Genomic DNA, 15,747 nt, shown 5'->3' on the forward strand with positions numbered 1-15,747 from the left:
GTCGAAGGTTTTCGTTCGTCCCACTGGATCCTGGGGGAGAATACCTAGCGACCCAACGAATCGCTGCACATTCCAGAGCCCCTGTGAAGCACCCTTCGCGCAAGTTCTAGCCTTCGACGCTAGGTTCATGCTAAAAGGCTATTCTGAGGAAGTCAAAATGCAGGCCTGCCGAGAGTCGGCCGTTGCTTAACAGTCATGCGAAGGCTCTTGGCGCTGCCAACATGATTGCCAAGTGGTATTCTTCCTACGGTTCGCGGTATGAGATCCTGGCGTAGCCTGATCGCCGACTTTCATCTTTGGAACTCCGCGGCTGGGGGTGAACAGCGGTTATGCTAGCCTTCACTGCAGTTGTTAGAGTACCAGCTGGCTTCAGAAATAGATCGCGCCGTTCTTTTGCCCACCGCGCTAACCAACTGGTCGGCTTTTGGGATACACGTGCGTCCGCATGGCATTACGAAAACAGCTTGGGGTAGTCAGGACGGAAGCTCACTCGCAGCCACATATCAGCCCAATATTCCAGCTGTCCGTTCTGGGCAGGCCAAGCTACCAGTCGAGCCAGTCCATTTGGCAGTCTCAAACCGCGAGCGATGCTTGTGCAAAAACGCTCATAGATGATCGACGTCGTGCCACTCAACTTGAGAGAGCAAGCTAAGCTAAGATACGCGGGGGATACGGGACAGGGAGTCAGGATCGGCATCCCGCGGCTGAAATGTCACTTCGGAGGTTACTCTGCGAAAGTCCCCGATCCTTGGCGAGCGGCACTTTTGTGCTGCCTTTCTCCGCAATGCTTGCCTTCGCCGCATGCACATCTGAACATCCGCCGAGTCGACTTCGTCACCACATAGAGTTCCGATGTGTCAACGAACTGGGGTTGGCTTGACTTTGGCAAATGGCAGTCTTGGCAGGAAACAAGGCAGCCTCGCCTGCAGGCTGCGATGTTCCGGCACGTCTAAGGATGGGTTAGGAAGGTCCAAGTAGCTGGACTCTGCCTTGGCCAGAGGCAGTGAAGATCGTGAGACAGGTGAAAAGGGCAGGTACTTGGTCTATTGGGGTTACCCTCGGGCTGCGTGAAGAAAACTGGATCAACGCCTCGCTGCCTTTCTTCTTCTGCGACATCGACGACACCACACCACCGCCGCCCTCTAGTCACCGCTTTTGGCATCTTTATACTGTATTCTATGGTTCTCGATGCCCGACATCGTCTAGACCAAAAAGGGTTTGCAGGAAAAGTATATTCTTCTCTCCTTGCAAGCCATTATATATAGGGATCAGTCCATCCCCAAACCCACACTGGATGAACCGGCTCCAACCTATCCTCGCTAGCTTTCTCCTCTCTCTTTAATTTGGGTGTCAGCTTGTCGGTGAAAGGCGCTTCTGGTTCCAGTATCAAGCGTCTCAGCTTCCCTGTCCGGCTAGTCAGGTCGCTTCTTCATCCCAAGGTCTGTCTATCAAGTACTTCAACTGCCCAAGAGTCTTGTCGCTGACTTGTGATGCTAGCTCTGTGAGGACGTTCGAAATACTGCTCGACAGTCGATAGAATGGCCCCCTTCACTGCGGCCGCGGATGGCAGCAGCCTTTGCACCACACCGATCTGTCTCGAGATCGCCTCAAACATTCTCATGAGTCTCGCGCCGAACCATACCGACATCGATCCGTGCACAGACTTTGACAAATGTGCGTCGCAGGACTCCAATTGCCTTTTGTTTCCCCCACTCGCATTGCCTCCAGCTCTAGTTTCCCCGCGCCCAAGCTTCGGATCCTTGTCTCACATCTTTTTCCGTTGTTTTCCTACTCGACACTGCTGCGGATTCTGCACGTTGCATGACTCTGGTTGGCTAATACACTTTCTTGGCAGATGCGTGCTCTGGATGGAAAGCAACCCATGCGCCTGGGGCTGGCCAAGGAAAGGCCTCATCGCTGGGTATTGTCGGGAGTGATGTCTCGATAGTGCTGAAGAACATCGTGGAAGGCACCTACCCCAGTGGACCAAACGCTGGATTTATCACGGCGTCACTGTCTCAAGAGCAAATAGGCGTGGATCGGGACAACTTTCAGCTGATCGTGGAGACATACAATGCTTGCCTCAATGACACCGCCGTCAAGGCTGCAGGCTTGGGTCCTCTCATCAATCTCGTCAACCGTGTCGCGGAGGCTTTTCCTGTGGCCAATACTACAGAGGACAAGGAACGCAAGATCTCGAAGAATGATGCTAAAAACATGGGCAAGACACTACTGTTCTTTGGTCAACTCGGCATCTCTACTTTCGAGTCCGTCACTGTTGACTTTGATGACCAGAATACGGTATGTTGATCTGGGACCTGGGAGCCCGCCACTATGGATGCATACTGATTTTTAAGCAGAACAAGACACTCATATCCGTCGTCCCCGGAGGCACGCCGTTGCTCACAGGTTCCGTAGCCAGGAATAATGATACCGTTGCGGAGTATGAGCGCATTATGGCAGCACTTCTTCAGGCAGTACACCCGGCGAAACTCGATGTTATGAATGCTCAGAGACTCGCTCTAGCCGTCACTAAGTTTGAGAAGGACGCGGTCGCTTTGCAGGCCACTGATGACAGCAAAGCAAGCCCAACTGTGAGTGATACCCTGACCTTTAAGTCTGACCGAGGAACTGATAGCCACCAAAGTCACCAGCAAGGAAGTTCAAGTTGGAAGAGGTCACAAGCGTGGCCCCAGAACTTGGTCATGATTTTGTCATCAACAACTTGATTCCCGCGGACTATACGCCGGATCAACTTGTGTTTTCCCCAGCCTACTTTGGCAACCTATCTCAGCTTCTCGCCAACACCTCTGTCGAAACGGTCCAAGGATTTTTCATCTGGAAAACAGTATCCACCTTCTCCAACTTCGTTGAGACAGATGTCACGGAAAGATTGAACGACTTGAAATCAAAGCTTCGCGCTACAGATCCGGAGTTAGTTGGCAAGCCACCGAGATGGCAGCAATGCGTCGGTCATGTGGATGAGGGTGTCCCATGGAGTGGCTTGCCTGCCGGGCTCGGCTGGATTCTGAGCCGATTCTACCTCGATAAGGCATACTCGAACGAAGCTCGTGATCTGGCTATCAACATGATGGGCACGATCCAGCAGGCCTTTATCTCGCGCCTCGGCGAAAAGGACTGGTTAACATCCGAAGTCAAGAAAGAGGCCGAAGTGAAGGTCAATGCCATTTCGAAAAAGATTGGTTATCCCGACGTGTCTCCGGACACCACAAACCCACGCAAGCTTGCAGATTATTATAATGGGCTCAAGGTTACCGACTCCTACTTCGACAATGCCCTTGCGTTTGCCACTTTCTCTAGCAAGTCGCTGTGGGCTCTGCTTGGCAAGCCTGCTGATAAGAACATTTGGCTGCAAACCCCATCAACAACAAATGCTTACTACTCTACAACCTTCAACGATATTGTCATCAATGCTGGTATCCAGCAAAAACCCCTCTATAATGTTGCTTATCCCTCATATGTTAACTATGGCGCACTTGGCACCGTTCTTGGTCATGAGCTCACCCATGGCTTCGACAACAGCGGGCACAATTACGCTGCCAACGGGTCTCTCACAAACTGGTGGGATGAGCAGAGCCTCAAGGCGTTCAGTAATCGTACCAAATGCTTCGCCAACCAGTATCAGCAATTCACGGTCATTGCGCCTAATGGTACGAATGTTCCCGTTCGAGGTAACTTCACGCTTGGTGAAAACATAGCAGATGCCGGAGGTGTGGCGACAAGCTATGCGGCGTGGAAGAAACTGCAGTCAGACAAGAAGTCTCAAGATTTCGACTTGCCTGGCCTGCAGAGTTTCTCGCATGACCAGATTTTCTTCTTGAAATGGGCACAAAACTGGTGCGACGTGTCGTCTTCGAAGGTGTACGATGTCTACCTGCTTGGGGCCGACGTGCACTCTCCAGGATTCGCTCGTATCAAAGGGCCCTTGGACAACTCGAAGGACTTCCGCAGCGTTTTCAACTGCCCCCAAAGACAGCCTACATGTGAGCTTTGGTAGACGTCCCGCGGGGCCTTGAGACGCCGATAGCCTCGGTTTCCTGTGAGAGAGGAGTATCGCCGGCGATTGATGCTGCCAGGCTGTATTGCTGGGGACTTGGCCCTCCACTCGCTATCCAAGCCTTTATGCATCATAGATTAAATCAAGAATCATTAACCTCTCACAACCCATATGTCAACGATCTCTCATGATGCAATTCCCGCCCATCTCACATTTCTTCTTAGGTGCCAAATACGGACATCCGTCACCGAAAGGAATCGTGCCACCGAGAGTGAGACTCCGCCTCAATTCATACGGGGCACTTGGCATGTGCAGGAAAGGAGACTTGGATCGGTGGGACTTGATCGTTTTAGCAAGTCTCATGCTGCGATGCATTTCCAATATGACAGTCGAAGGCTTCGGCCCTCAACGTGGGCTAAATTTGTTGGATATCATCACCGAACCGGATACCAGGCACAAGATAGAGCTCGTCCCGGAACACGCCCCCGATCTCGTCCGGATCGGCACCGGCTGTGACGGAGGGAAGCCCTTCTTACCCCAGTCCTTGGGGCATATCCGAACAGATGCTACTCTATCATTGCCCGTGGATCACCCTGTCGATCGTCGAGCTCCAACGCGGTCACCAATACACACCAGAAACGTACATTCGCCAAGATGAGAAAGAAATGTCGATAAGTACCTGATTTGCCCCTCCAACTGACAATCAATCTCTAATTGTTACAGAATGCCTGCATTGTGACTATACGAGTGGAAAGCGGTTCTCGCGGCCCATGACCGCACTGTGGCGGTGTGTGGCTTTGCCCACACCCCACTTGCAATTTCGTGCAGGAGAGGGTCCCAGAACATGGGTAAAAATAGGGTACTCATCGGTCTCATCGCAGCTCTCCCCATCGACTTAGACGCTAGATCCATATTCGCATCGCGTTGAGAGGATTTATGATGTCGACTGACGAGCTACCAGCGGAGCTATGGTTGCTTGTCAGCAGCTACGTCTCTCAGTCCGATAGGGCACGCCTGGTACGGGTCAACCACAGATTCCACGACATACTCAATCGCAGACTGTATCTCCAGAGTATACGGGATGACGCGTCGGATTGCGTCACTTACGCCTTGAAGACTGGAAATCTCGATACTCTCAAACGCGCTCATCTCTTCGGCGCGGATATTGCCAAGGCGTATCCCGTGGCACCACTACCATGGGGGGGTCCCAGGGGCGACGGAAATCTGGACAGGATGACGACCTGGGGCACCCCGCTGTACCAGGCTGCCGCAGGAGGCCGCTATGAGATGGTCAAGTGGCTTCTTAGATCAGAATGTCGATGTCGATGGCCCCGGGAGAAGCCTATGCAGTTGTATGCCAATCGGGAAGAGGGCAAGGGGCCGTTCCTTCCCCTCCATCTGTCGCCCTGCCCGCACATCCTTACATGTGGCCCTGTGCCAGCGACACAGCTCCGTCGCTCGCCTCCTGCTTTCCGCCGGAGCATCTCTGACAACTCAGTTGCAGGGTGAGTACGCCATGAGAAAGTCCCCTTTCTGGGATTCGGAAGCGGGCGCGGAAACATGCCCATTCGTTTCACCACCCGCCAGAAAGGCGAGGTTCTGGTTAGCAGATGCCCGGCAAAGTTCGAGGCCACATAACGCCCTGCACGATGCGGCTCGTGCTGGGAACTTGGAGGTGATGACCGATCTCGTCAAGAACCTGGGCCTCTCGGTAGACAGTCCTGACAACAGAGACGCCACGCCGATACAATACGCCTGCGAGTATCGTCCCTCAGAGCGCAATGTACACACGGAGAGAGACGTTGTGTCACATTTGCTCAGCCTCGGGGCCAATGTGGAGATATTTTTCCAACATGGAAACTCATTCATGACGCTGGCACTCGAATTTGCCATCGCTCAGGGTCATATCGAGGCCGCCAAGCAGCTTATGACGTTGGGAGACAGCCTTTGGACCGCTTCTGCAGACAACGGCCCCAAAGAATCAGTGCTAAAGCTGTTGTTGCCAGCGATAATTGATACAACCGAGCCCGACTGTAATTCGGTTCTCGACTCGTTCGCTCAAGTCGTCGCGGACTTCATCCGGGAGACCCAACGGACGCATCGGCCGGAATATGCCCCGCTTGTAGGAGAACTTCAGTCGACCTTTCTCTTCGTCTGCGAGGTCTCCTGTGGCGTCGATCGCGACTGTATGGATATCCTTCGCCCTTTCATGGACGTATTGGATTTCGGAGACAAAGTGACTTTGGAGCAGGATTGCCCCTTCTTGAAGTTCATCAGATGGAGCTTTGCGGAGCGGAACGGCTTATGGCGCGCAACTTTTCCCTTGACTATGCCTCCCGACAAAGAGCAGGACCGTTTATCGGGCTCTTCTCTCGGCATGCTCGCTCTCTGTGTTACGATTGGTGTGATGGACTGGGACTATCAGGGGCGGGCCCTGACGACCTTAAACTGGCTGATGACCCAGGGCGCGAACCCGATCGGCATGCGAGACACCGATCCGGACCCGTCTCTCACCCCCCTTGTCTACCTGATGAAGAAGATCACGGTGGGCCATCCGCGAGAATCGGAGCCGCTGACCTTTGTGTTGGGCTCAATCGGCCCTTTTGTCCGTCTTCTGGTGCAAAAGGGAGCGTGGATCCCGTGCGGAGAGGATGATATCGGAGGAGTTGTTCGAGTATACAAGGCGTGGGAGATGTGTGTCCGCGACTTACATGAGAGGCCGGAAACCGCGCCAGAGTGGGCTTTCGCGATTCGCGATGCGTTTGATGACTGGTCTGACAGGCCCAAGGTTGAGGAGGTGCTGAGGCAGCACGGTCTTATCGACGAAGATACTTGTGTCGATTATGAGCAGAGTGAAGTGTGGGATGAAGAAACCGAAGAGGAGACCGAAGAGGAGGCCCTTTAAAGTGGCATGGAGGAGATTGAAGTGGAGGATACAGAGGAGCACAACGATACGCATGGATTGAGTCTACGCTCGAGCTTGACACCAGAGTCGAGGGACTGGAGAATGGCGAGCTTGTCGCATTGTCGAATTCGGGGTGAGAAGATGGAGACTATTACTAGGATGAGTGGGAGGTTGAAGGAAGGGTGTGAGGGATGTTGGAGAAGAGGTTATTTAGATTAAGGTGATCATGAATACGAGCCTCGAGGCTCTCAGAGCTCTACGGGCGTGGATCTGAGCTTGAAGGAGGTTGCGGCCACGAGCACCCTATTTCAACGGCGTGAGCCGAGGCAGAAGTGAGATGTACGAATAAGTTGTAGACGATACCCAGGTATACAGGGCTCTGGAAGTTGAATTCCTCGAAAATGTAATGAGATGTAATTTATAGTGAAAGAGAGCAACATGATCGTTATCTTCTACTTTTCACAAAATTGCACACACGGGAAAGTCTCCAAATACGCTCAAAATGACTCAAAATCTCATTCAATAATAGCTAGCAGGTTCATATCAGACCTGTCATGAAATACTCCAAGCCCGCTGAAATGCTGTGAATCCCTCGCTCGATCATGACGCCGTATGCTGAACTTGAACCCTGATAAATGCTCAAAATATTACATCCTCTGTCAGGGCATGCCTCGCATCAGCCCAACTTCCTTGTCGAAATGACCAGCTCAGATGAGACAAAAGTCATCAAAATACCAATCCCATCCCATCTCAAAAAGCAGACGCCTCCTCCATCTCCCTGGTGTACAACACCCCCTCAATCTCAGGCGTCCACTTCATCGCCCTCTTAACCTTCCCAAGCGCCGTCCTCAACTCCCCCCACGTCCAAAACTCATCCATCAACCCATGCGCCTCGGCATATAAACTCGGCAAGCGATACTCATCCTCCGCAGGACCCAACAACCTCACAATCCCGCCATTCCCAACCTCATCCTCCGGCTGCGGAAGCGGCTTGAACTCGATAAAGACGGACAGCCTCCTCATATCGGTGAAACACCGCGAACAAGCCCGCAACGCCTCCGCGATACGCCGCTCGTCGAGGAGAACGGACCAGTGGATCCCTACATTCTCGATACCCGGCTTCGTGGTCCAGAGTGAGTCCCACGCGCCGAGCCGCGTGCGGTAGACGAGCGGTGGGAGGTAGATGATATCCGATGAGGGCACGAATTCCAGGGACGGCGGTGGCGACGGACGGGAGTCCTTTTGGACGTCGTACGGGTGCGGGAAGGGGCGGAGAAGGGCGCGGGTTGCTTTTCGCGATTCGGCGTTTGTGATGAGGGCGGCGGCACGGGGGTGGCGGTACTCGCGGGGCGGCTTGATGAGGTGGGTGTCTTCTCGGTATTCGAAGACGCGGGGTTGCGAGCTGAAGGTTTCCCAGATGAGGAGGCGGAGCTCGAGGGGGAGTGTCATGAAGGGATGACAGCTTTGCGAGGGTGGGAGATGTGGCGGTGTCATTGTTGGTTGTAAAGATGTGAGGATGGCGTTTATGGTTGACATTATGAGGTTGCTTTCACAGTAGACGTGTATGTAGCTCAAACTATCCGGCCACTGTACCCGTATCAATTTGCGCTTTCTTAATTACTGGCCTTGTTCAATCGCGTGAGATGGTAGTCTACGATTTGAAAGATGAATGGTGACTTTATAGCAGTGTGTTATCTGACGTATGTAACCGCAAAGTGAGATAAGATGAGATGAGATGAGATGGGACGGAAGGAAGGTGACAGAACGTCAGCCTTTTCAGCTCTCCGGACATCGGGCGGCTGAAGTATGTTGGCCGCCCCGTCAACCGATCAACGCGGAATGCCTGCGTCGGCGGCCCTAGCGGCGGGAACGTGGTCTCACTTTGGCAGCCATTAGCCATTTGTTCCTCGGCTTGTGTGAAGAAAAAAGTATCTCGTGGTAAAATAGATTACTTGTAACCTGGGATGGAGGGATCGCCTGTCATGACGTCGGATGGTTTTTTTTTTGGGCCAACACTAATGAACCGGCGTGGAACTACTTCGTAGGTGGTGAAAACCTCTCTTACCGCCAGGTGCCATGTACATCCGGGAAAAACGGGTTGAACCCTGTGAGTTTGTCCTGCATCATGAAACTTTGAGCGATGGGCATGATTTCTTATCCGCATGTTATTCCCAGGGTTTTCCAGAGGCTCACATGCGAATGTAGCGTTGCGACTAGAGAATATGTCATAGTCAAAGGACAAGAGTGACTAAGTGAGCTGCTGTGCTCATCCGGAAGATCCGGTATGCAAGGCGGCACTTGACTCCGACGCCGGGAAAGCTTGAATAGACGAAAAAAAAGACCCCTTCGTCAACGTTGCGTGATCGGGCCTGGATTCTCTTGCGACAATTAAGGCTTGTTCTCCACCGGTGCCCGCTCATCCCTTGAGTCGGTCGCAGTCCGTGACTAGTGTCCGGCGGCGTGACCGAAGGGATGCCCCATGTAGCATTGTGCCGTCACTCACCTAAGGTACCTCAGGTACCTCCAAAGTTCCAATATAGCTATCTGACGAGGGATTATCTTGTTGATTGCAGCAATCAAACTTACCCAGTAGCTCATAGCATATCTGATCCTTCGCGTTTACTCATCTTATCGGTGAGGGAAATTTGGGGGCGTTTTTCTTATCTCTTTCGAGCCAGGGTTCAATTGAGTTCACTGGCGCGAAAAATTTCGGGAATAAAATACGAAAGCTTGGGCGGATGGGAGGCATTGGCCGCCGCGGCGGTGCGGCGCCGGTCATCGGCGATGTGGGTATTTTTCGCCGGGTGGGTCACGAACGGCGTACAAGACCGGCATGGTCGGCGTACGAAAGCTTGGGAGGCATCGCCGCCTCCTTCTCTCCCTACAGCGACTGTAAGATCGTCAATTCAAACAGTGAGTCGCTCAGCAATAGCTCAGGGTTTGGAATAGGTCGAAAGAACGTGCTGTCTCTCGCGCACCAGAAAGGTTGCTAGTCTTCATTCTCACGCGAAGAACCTGCCATGATACGCCTATAGCTTCATTCCAGTTGTACGCAATACTTTCAAGCGCAATTTATGAGTCGCCAGCCTGATGAGACACGGAGAATGTACTTTCAGTGGTAGATTTAGCGGCCCGTAGGAGTGGAGTCCGGAAGACGAGAACGGTTCGGTGGGGCCAGTCTTCCGGAAGGAGGCCGGGGCCGAACTTCAACGACGACCCGGAGAGTCCCTTGGGAAACCATTTTCAGAGGTCTTTTCCGGCTGCGCAAATATTCTTTGCATCAGAATTCTTGAGATTGTCTGTAAGGAGAGTCAATGGAGAAGGAGAAATGTTGAGCTATCTCCTCGTTCCTTCCAGGTTCTCCTTGGTGGTTACCCTGATGATTTGCACGGAAGTATATAATTACCTTATTTTCGCCTCATATTCGTGTCTTTGAGCTTTTTGAAAGACCTCTTATCATCCTCAGAAAGGCAGCTTACAAAAAGCCCTCGAATTGATCGTCCTCTCACACCACCGATCACAGCATACACCCCACACTTACGACCACCATGTCGTCAATTACACCGCGCGCGGGATTTCCTGCCGAAATCTGGCTACAAATCTGCAGCTACCTAGATAGTTGCACCGTCGCCGCGCTCGCGCAAGTCAGCATCAAGCTCAACATGAATGTCCAGGAAGAAGTATACCTGGCAGCGATACGCGATGGCAATACCGACATCATCACCAGGAGCGCCGCGACTGGGAACCTGGCCACTCTCCAGCGCATAGCGTCCCACGGTGCCGACTTGAACAAAGTCTATTCATTCAATGCTCCTCAGTGCCTCAAAGACTGGGTAAAAGTAAATTATTGGAAGGAGTGGAAACGCCGAGAGGTTCCAAGCGATGACGGTGTCAAGGTCGCGCTGTCGAAAGCATGCTTCGCGACGCCCTTACACCTCGCCGCAAAGGGCGGGCACTACGATACCGTCCAGTGGTTATTGGACCATCACTCTGTCGATATGGAAATGCCGGCGAGGTTTCTGTGCCGGTGTATACCCCCAGGCACCTTTCAGATTCGCCACTTGATGGGGCAAGCCGTACCGGCCTGGACGCCCCTACACGTTGCTATTTGCAACCACAAAATCCCCGTCGCGCGTCTGCTGCTCTCCCGCGGCGCTTCGTCTCGAGTCGTAAGCGTGGGCCATACTTCGCCAAAGTATCCTCGTTCCAACCAGGTCTTTGCCAGCGCCTATAGGGGGTTGGATCCGACAGAGTATAGAGGTCCAGCGGTGGTGGTTTCCGCACTCCAATCCGCTGCCTTTTCCGGCAATGGGCCCATCATCAAAGAGCTCGTGCATTGTGTGGGAGTGGATGTTGACGAAGTCGTGGTGGAAAGTGGTGCGACGCCGTTGTATTACGCAATAACGGCGCGTAATAAGCTCTCGGTGGCCCTCCTGCGACATCTCGGGGCGAACCCGGAGCGGTCCTTCACGCCGGACAGGCTTGATGTTCACTACAATCACGCCTTCGAATATGCTCTGGCCATGGAAAAGACCGATGCGACACTCAACTTTTTTGAAGTATTCTCACGGGAAGTGGCAGCTGACATGTTCAAATTCTCATCAAACGTGGCAAAGTCAAACGCGGCACGTTATCTCTTTTCAGAACCGGGAGGCGCCTGGTACTGTCCTTCAGAAACCGAAGGGAAGATCGTCTCCAGGCTGAGACAATCACTCTCAACGGCGAGGTCCGAACATTGGCGCCAGGATTATGGCACTCCTCTGGCACAGGGCCTGAACAAGATGATGCCGCTCATCTTGTTGGACACCATCGCGCAACACGAACCACACTTTGCGCCTCTTGATCAAGAGATCCTCGACTGTTTCTTGATTACATGCCAATGCAATTTTCCAGCGCTAGAGACCTCCACTCTTGCAAGCTTCTTGTACACGTCAAAAATCCATCTTCAAGAGGTTGTCGATCTTCATGTTGGGTCTAAAGTAATAGAACATGCGTACGATACTGACCTCGTTAACACTGAATCCTCGGCTTATTCAGACATGGACGTAAAAGATGATCGTTCCGAGGTCACGACTTGCACTATTGGAATGCTTGCGCTGCATGCGACGGTCGCCGCTTTCGAATATAGGGCCTTTGTCATGAACGAAGACAGCAATGAAGCCCTAGTTCGTAACGCCAAATGGCTAATCACAAAAGGAGCTTCTCCAACTGTAACACCTGGAGTAGATCTGAAATGGAGCCCGCTTCCTCACTTCTTCGACACTATCACGAAGACTTGGGATAGGAACTGTGTGACCGATGCTTTTCAGGGTCGAGGTTTGGCTGAGGCATTAGCCAACATGATTAAAGTCCTTGGGGAGGGTGGTGGATGGTTTCCCTTGGGGGAGGATAATGACGAGGCCATGTTCAGCACTGTACTAGCTTGCCACACTGCCCTTGGGGGTGTGTTGCGAACTTCATCGTCAGGGTGGAGGAAAGAAGCTATCGCAAAGGCTCGCAATAAGATTGAGAGCTGTATGCCGCCCAAAGTGTTTGAGGCTTGGAAGAGCTTGGATCAATGAGAGAATTCTTGGAGCACTGGGTAGAGACGTCGTGATAGTTGTTTTCTACGTATGTGCCCGATAACACAGAAAATGTGGTGAGTAGTTGATTCTCGCCTTCTTCTTTTTCTTTCCTCCATGACATCCTTGCCCGTTTAATTCTAGTATACATTGAAGAGTGTCTCAATATTCAACTGCATCACACTTACCCTGCTCGCAAAGGTCTCTTCCCCTTCCCCTCCCATCAAAATTCGATCATCGCCTTAGTTGCGTTTCGCAGTTGAAACCCGGACGTTGATATTCAAACCATCTCAAGTCTAGCGTCGGCTCCGGAAGCTCTAGCCACGCTTCCCCTAGTCCACTAAAGCCTACTAACTTGGCTTCAACTCACTCGAGACGGCCTCCGCCTGCGCGCCCGGACGTTGAACGGGCAAAACGCCTCTCCCATACGCCTCGTGGCCTCCTCTTCGTCCCACGCCGGCGCCGGATGTAGTGTCATAAACGTACCTTCGGAGCCGGCTGGGTGTTTCTGACACTTCAGATCATCGTCCAGTTCGTCCAATGGCATCATTACGTCTCAACCTGACGTTGGCCGCCACCGGAGCTGTTCATCGCACCGTCGCCAGTGCTCTTACCCACATCATTCAGATAGAGGGTGCCCCTGAGACTAATGTAGAATAGCTGGTCAAATCAGATCTTCAAATGAACCCCCATTCACTCTGATATTGAATCATCCGCCTCTGACAAACATCATGGCAACCACGCCACCCATCGACGATCAGTCAGAACGCTATCTCGTAGCAATCTCGCGAATAGCCCCCGCAAGACCAATGATGGACTGCAACCCGCGCAATCCTACCTCACCTCGAGAGAGCCGGAAAATCGGTTCCGATCTTGTCAACGTCTGAGCGCCGACTTGGGAGGGCAACACTGCAGCCGTGGCAGTGTCAAGAGCATGTCAAGAAAGCACGCCAGCCACCTTCTTGGACGCCTGAACGCCAACTTGCATCTCGGATTCGGGTTTGTTGATAGGCGATTTGACGAGACTCTGCCGAGACATTGAGAAAAAAGAAACGTCAACAACGAGAGAAACCCGAACAGCTTCGTGGTTTGAACCAAACATGTTCAAAATCAGGTCCAATACCACCGTCCATCACTGTTCAAACGGTCAAACCACATCAGAATTTCGATCTACATCAAGCATCACCAACATTCACTTCCGCCATTGATGATCCAGAACCTGCATTAGCCCTCCCACCCACGATTCACTGCCGGTACCAACACAGCTCACCAGAGAACCACCACTGCAACCCATCCTTCGGCTTCCACCCGCTATCAAAACACCGAGAAACAAAGACTGAATCCTACCTTACGCACTTAATGCAAGGCACGCCGCGGAGAAAGTCATCGAAATACACCGCAGGCCGCAGGCGTTCATTTCTTTCCCTTGTGCCTTCCCCCTCCTGCTGCATATCGGTGCCCGCGCCGCAGCCAAGAAGTGGTCGTACCCTCAGATTAGCCCTGCAAAGATGCTTTCTTCGATAACAAGGTACTTAGCCCTGCAAAGATGCATCCCAGGCCTGCATGCCCAGCCCTCATCTACTCCTAACCCCCAACGTACGCATGCGCGCCCGCGCCCGCGAGCCGCGAGCCGTAAGCCGCGGAAAAGGGTAGCACTCATACTCCGTAGTTCCGTACCAAACGCCGTTCATCACTGGTTGACTACCAAAAGCCATCCGCACGGGCGTGGCGGCGGGGGAAACCAGAAGAAAAATGAAAGCCACAATCGCAAAAGGTAAGCCCAGGGCATCAAGACATGGCACCGGCACACGTCCACCACGTCAACCCGTGCCGTCCTGCCGCCGTCGCATCCACCCAAAAGACGCAAGAACTCATTTTGCCCTTCTCCGTTGCGCGGGGGGGAGTCAAAGGTTACAAGTTCGCACCTCTCATGTCTCTACTCCTCCGCTGAAGTCAGGTAAAGGCCTGGTAGGAAGTCAATTACTAAACCTGAGAAAACCTGCCGTTTCCTGGTAGTTGCCAAGGATGTAAAAAAGATTGAGGGTAGCCGGCCAAACGTTCGCAATCGCCCTCCCACCACCCGGAAAGCTCGAAAGCTCTCCCCCCAATCCACTGCAACCCTATCAAAACGGGGTTCAGCGGGTGGGCAGGGGAGGTATGTAGGCAATATGGGTGGTGGGCAAAGTTCACAAGACCCAGGGATGCCATGCCGTGCAGTATCCCGTGCAGTACGTCCGCACGTAGCCGCGTTCCCCCCCTCCAGAAAAGCCGCATCGAATCATCAACTGTCCCTCCCGGCCAGAGTTTGCGGCTCTCTGTCAGACTGTCGTCAGAACTACAGCTGACATCATGTCAAGCCCCTTCAGACTTTCAGAGTTGGCCCAACGATCCCTCCAACTAGGTGTCCTCATATTCCTCCATCAGAAACTGTGAATAGTACTGTACCCAGACTGTCAAGGGCGGGGTCACACAGAAATGAAAGGATTGAGAAGGAAAATAATACCCTGACGCAACGACAATCAAATCCCATCGGCGCCAAGTTTACCAACGCTCTCAACGGCCACGACTCCATCCCCGAACACACGCCAGCGTACCATCGTCACAACTGAATAAGCCACCTCCCCCTCTAACCACATGGCGAACGGAGACCTCCTTAATGCCTGACCATGCTTTGCCGTCGCGGCGTTGCCTTTTTTGCCTCCCTCCTCCCCATCGCCATTGGAGTATCCATACTGTCCAAAAAAGCCTGGGCCAGACAAGATCCAAAAATGACCCGGATCCTCTATCCCCTCCTCTCTCTCCACCCCCACCCAACCAGCGTCGCGGGATATTTTGAAACCAGGGGTTCCCCAGCCTCCCAAGCAGTGAATGTACTGCAAATCGCCCGCTGCCAGATGGTGGAATGATGATGCTGGGAATGATGGGACCTGTCAGTGGCCCTACCAGAACCAAAAGAATGGGCGAATTGGTCAGGCCTCCCATGAGCAATTACTATATGCGCCACTGCTGATGGGACTCAGCTCAGCCCCCAAAAATCAAGACCCGACTCATGAGCTTTGCTGATCTGTCCATGTCAGCCGAAGGGGAGAAAATAGCTTTGAGGCATGAGGAAAAAGAGTTCATCAAGACAAAAGATCGGATTGCTGTCGAAAAAAGAAAAAAAGACGACTCGCGCCGGTAAAGCCGAAGACTGCGTACGCTCGGATTCGTCATGCGGTCATGGGAATATGGCCTCGGCCCAGAGCAGGGACCCGCGAGTGTGG

At 52.9% G+C, this 15,747-nt stretch overlaps 6 protein-coding genes across 6 annotated transcripts; 4 read left to right on the forward strand and 2 right to left on the reverse strand.

Annotated features, from left to right (window-relative positions):
- Positions 1 to 1,538: 1,538 nt before the first annotated feature.
- Positions 1,539 to 4,018, forward strand: CPAR01_05588 (peptidase family M13; the record flags this gene model as incomplete). The annotated part of the gene is made up of 4 exons (XM_060489865.1): positions 1,539 to 1,674; positions 1,856 to 2,301; positions 2,361 to 2,594; positions 2,639 to 4,018. The coding sequence occupies 4 exons, from the start codon at positions 1,539 to 1,541 to the stop codon at positions 4,016 to 4,018; spliced, it is 2,196 nt and encodes a 731-aa protein (XP_060351331.1).
- Positions 4,019 to 4,957: 939 nt separating this feature from the next.
- Positions 4,958 to 6,923, forward strand: CPAR01_05589 (uncharacterized protein; the record flags this gene model as incomplete). The annotated part of the gene is made up of 2 exons (XM_060489866.1): positions 4,958 to 5,370; positions 5,468 to 6,923. 2 exons carry the CDS (start codon positions 4,958 to 4,960, stop codon positions 6,921 to 6,923), a joined length of 1,869 nt encoding a protein of 622 aa, XP_060351332.1.
- Positions 6,924 to 7,673: 750 nt separating this feature from the next.
- CPAR01_05590 (uncharacterized protein) lies at positions 7,674 to 8,417 on the reverse strand (the record flags this gene model as incomplete). Its single annotated transcript, XM_060489867.1, has 1 exon — positions 7,674 to 8,417. One exon carries the CDS (start codon positions 8,415 to 8,417, stop codon positions 7,674 to 7,676), a length of 744 nt encoding a protein of 247 aa, XP_060351333.1.
- A 2,054-nt stretch (positions 8,418 to 10,471) lies between these two features.
- On the forward strand, positions 10,472 to 12,484 carry CPAR01_05591 (uncharacterized protein; the record flags this gene model as incomplete). The annotated part of the gene is made up of 1 exon (XM_060489868.1): positions 10,472 to 12,484. The coding sequence occupies one exon, from the start codon at positions 10,472 to 10,474 to the stop codon at positions 12,482 to 12,484; it is 2,013 nt and encodes a 670-aa protein (XP_060351334.1).
- A 736-nt stretch (positions 12,485 to 13,220) lies between these two features.
- Positions 13,221 to 13,526, forward strand: CPAR01_05592 (uncharacterized protein; the record flags this gene model as incomplete). Its single annotated transcript, XM_060489869.1, has 1 exon — positions 13,221 to 13,526. A coding segment is annotated over one exon (306 nt), but the record flags the coding sequence as incomplete, so codon positions are not given.
- Positions 13,527 to 15,037: 1,511 nt separating this feature from the next.
- Positions 15,038 to 15,466, reverse strand: CPAR01_05593 (uncharacterized protein; the record flags this gene model as incomplete). Its single annotated transcript, XM_060489870.1, has 1 exon — positions 15,038 to 15,466. One exon carries the CDS (start codon positions 15,464 to 15,466, stop codon positions 15,038 to 15,040), a length of 429 nt encoding a protein of 142 aa, XP_060351336.1.
- Between the last annotated feature and the right edge of the window lie 281 nt (positions 15,467 to 15,747).

Source organism: Colletotrichum paranaense (assembly GCF_030867605.1).
Source record: "Colletotrichum paranaense strain IMI 384185 chromosome Unknown Scaffold_4.1, whole genome shotgun sequence".
NCBI lineage: Eukaryota > Fungi > Ascomycota > Sordariomycetes > Glomerellales > Glomerellaceae > Colletotrichum > Colletotrichum paranaense.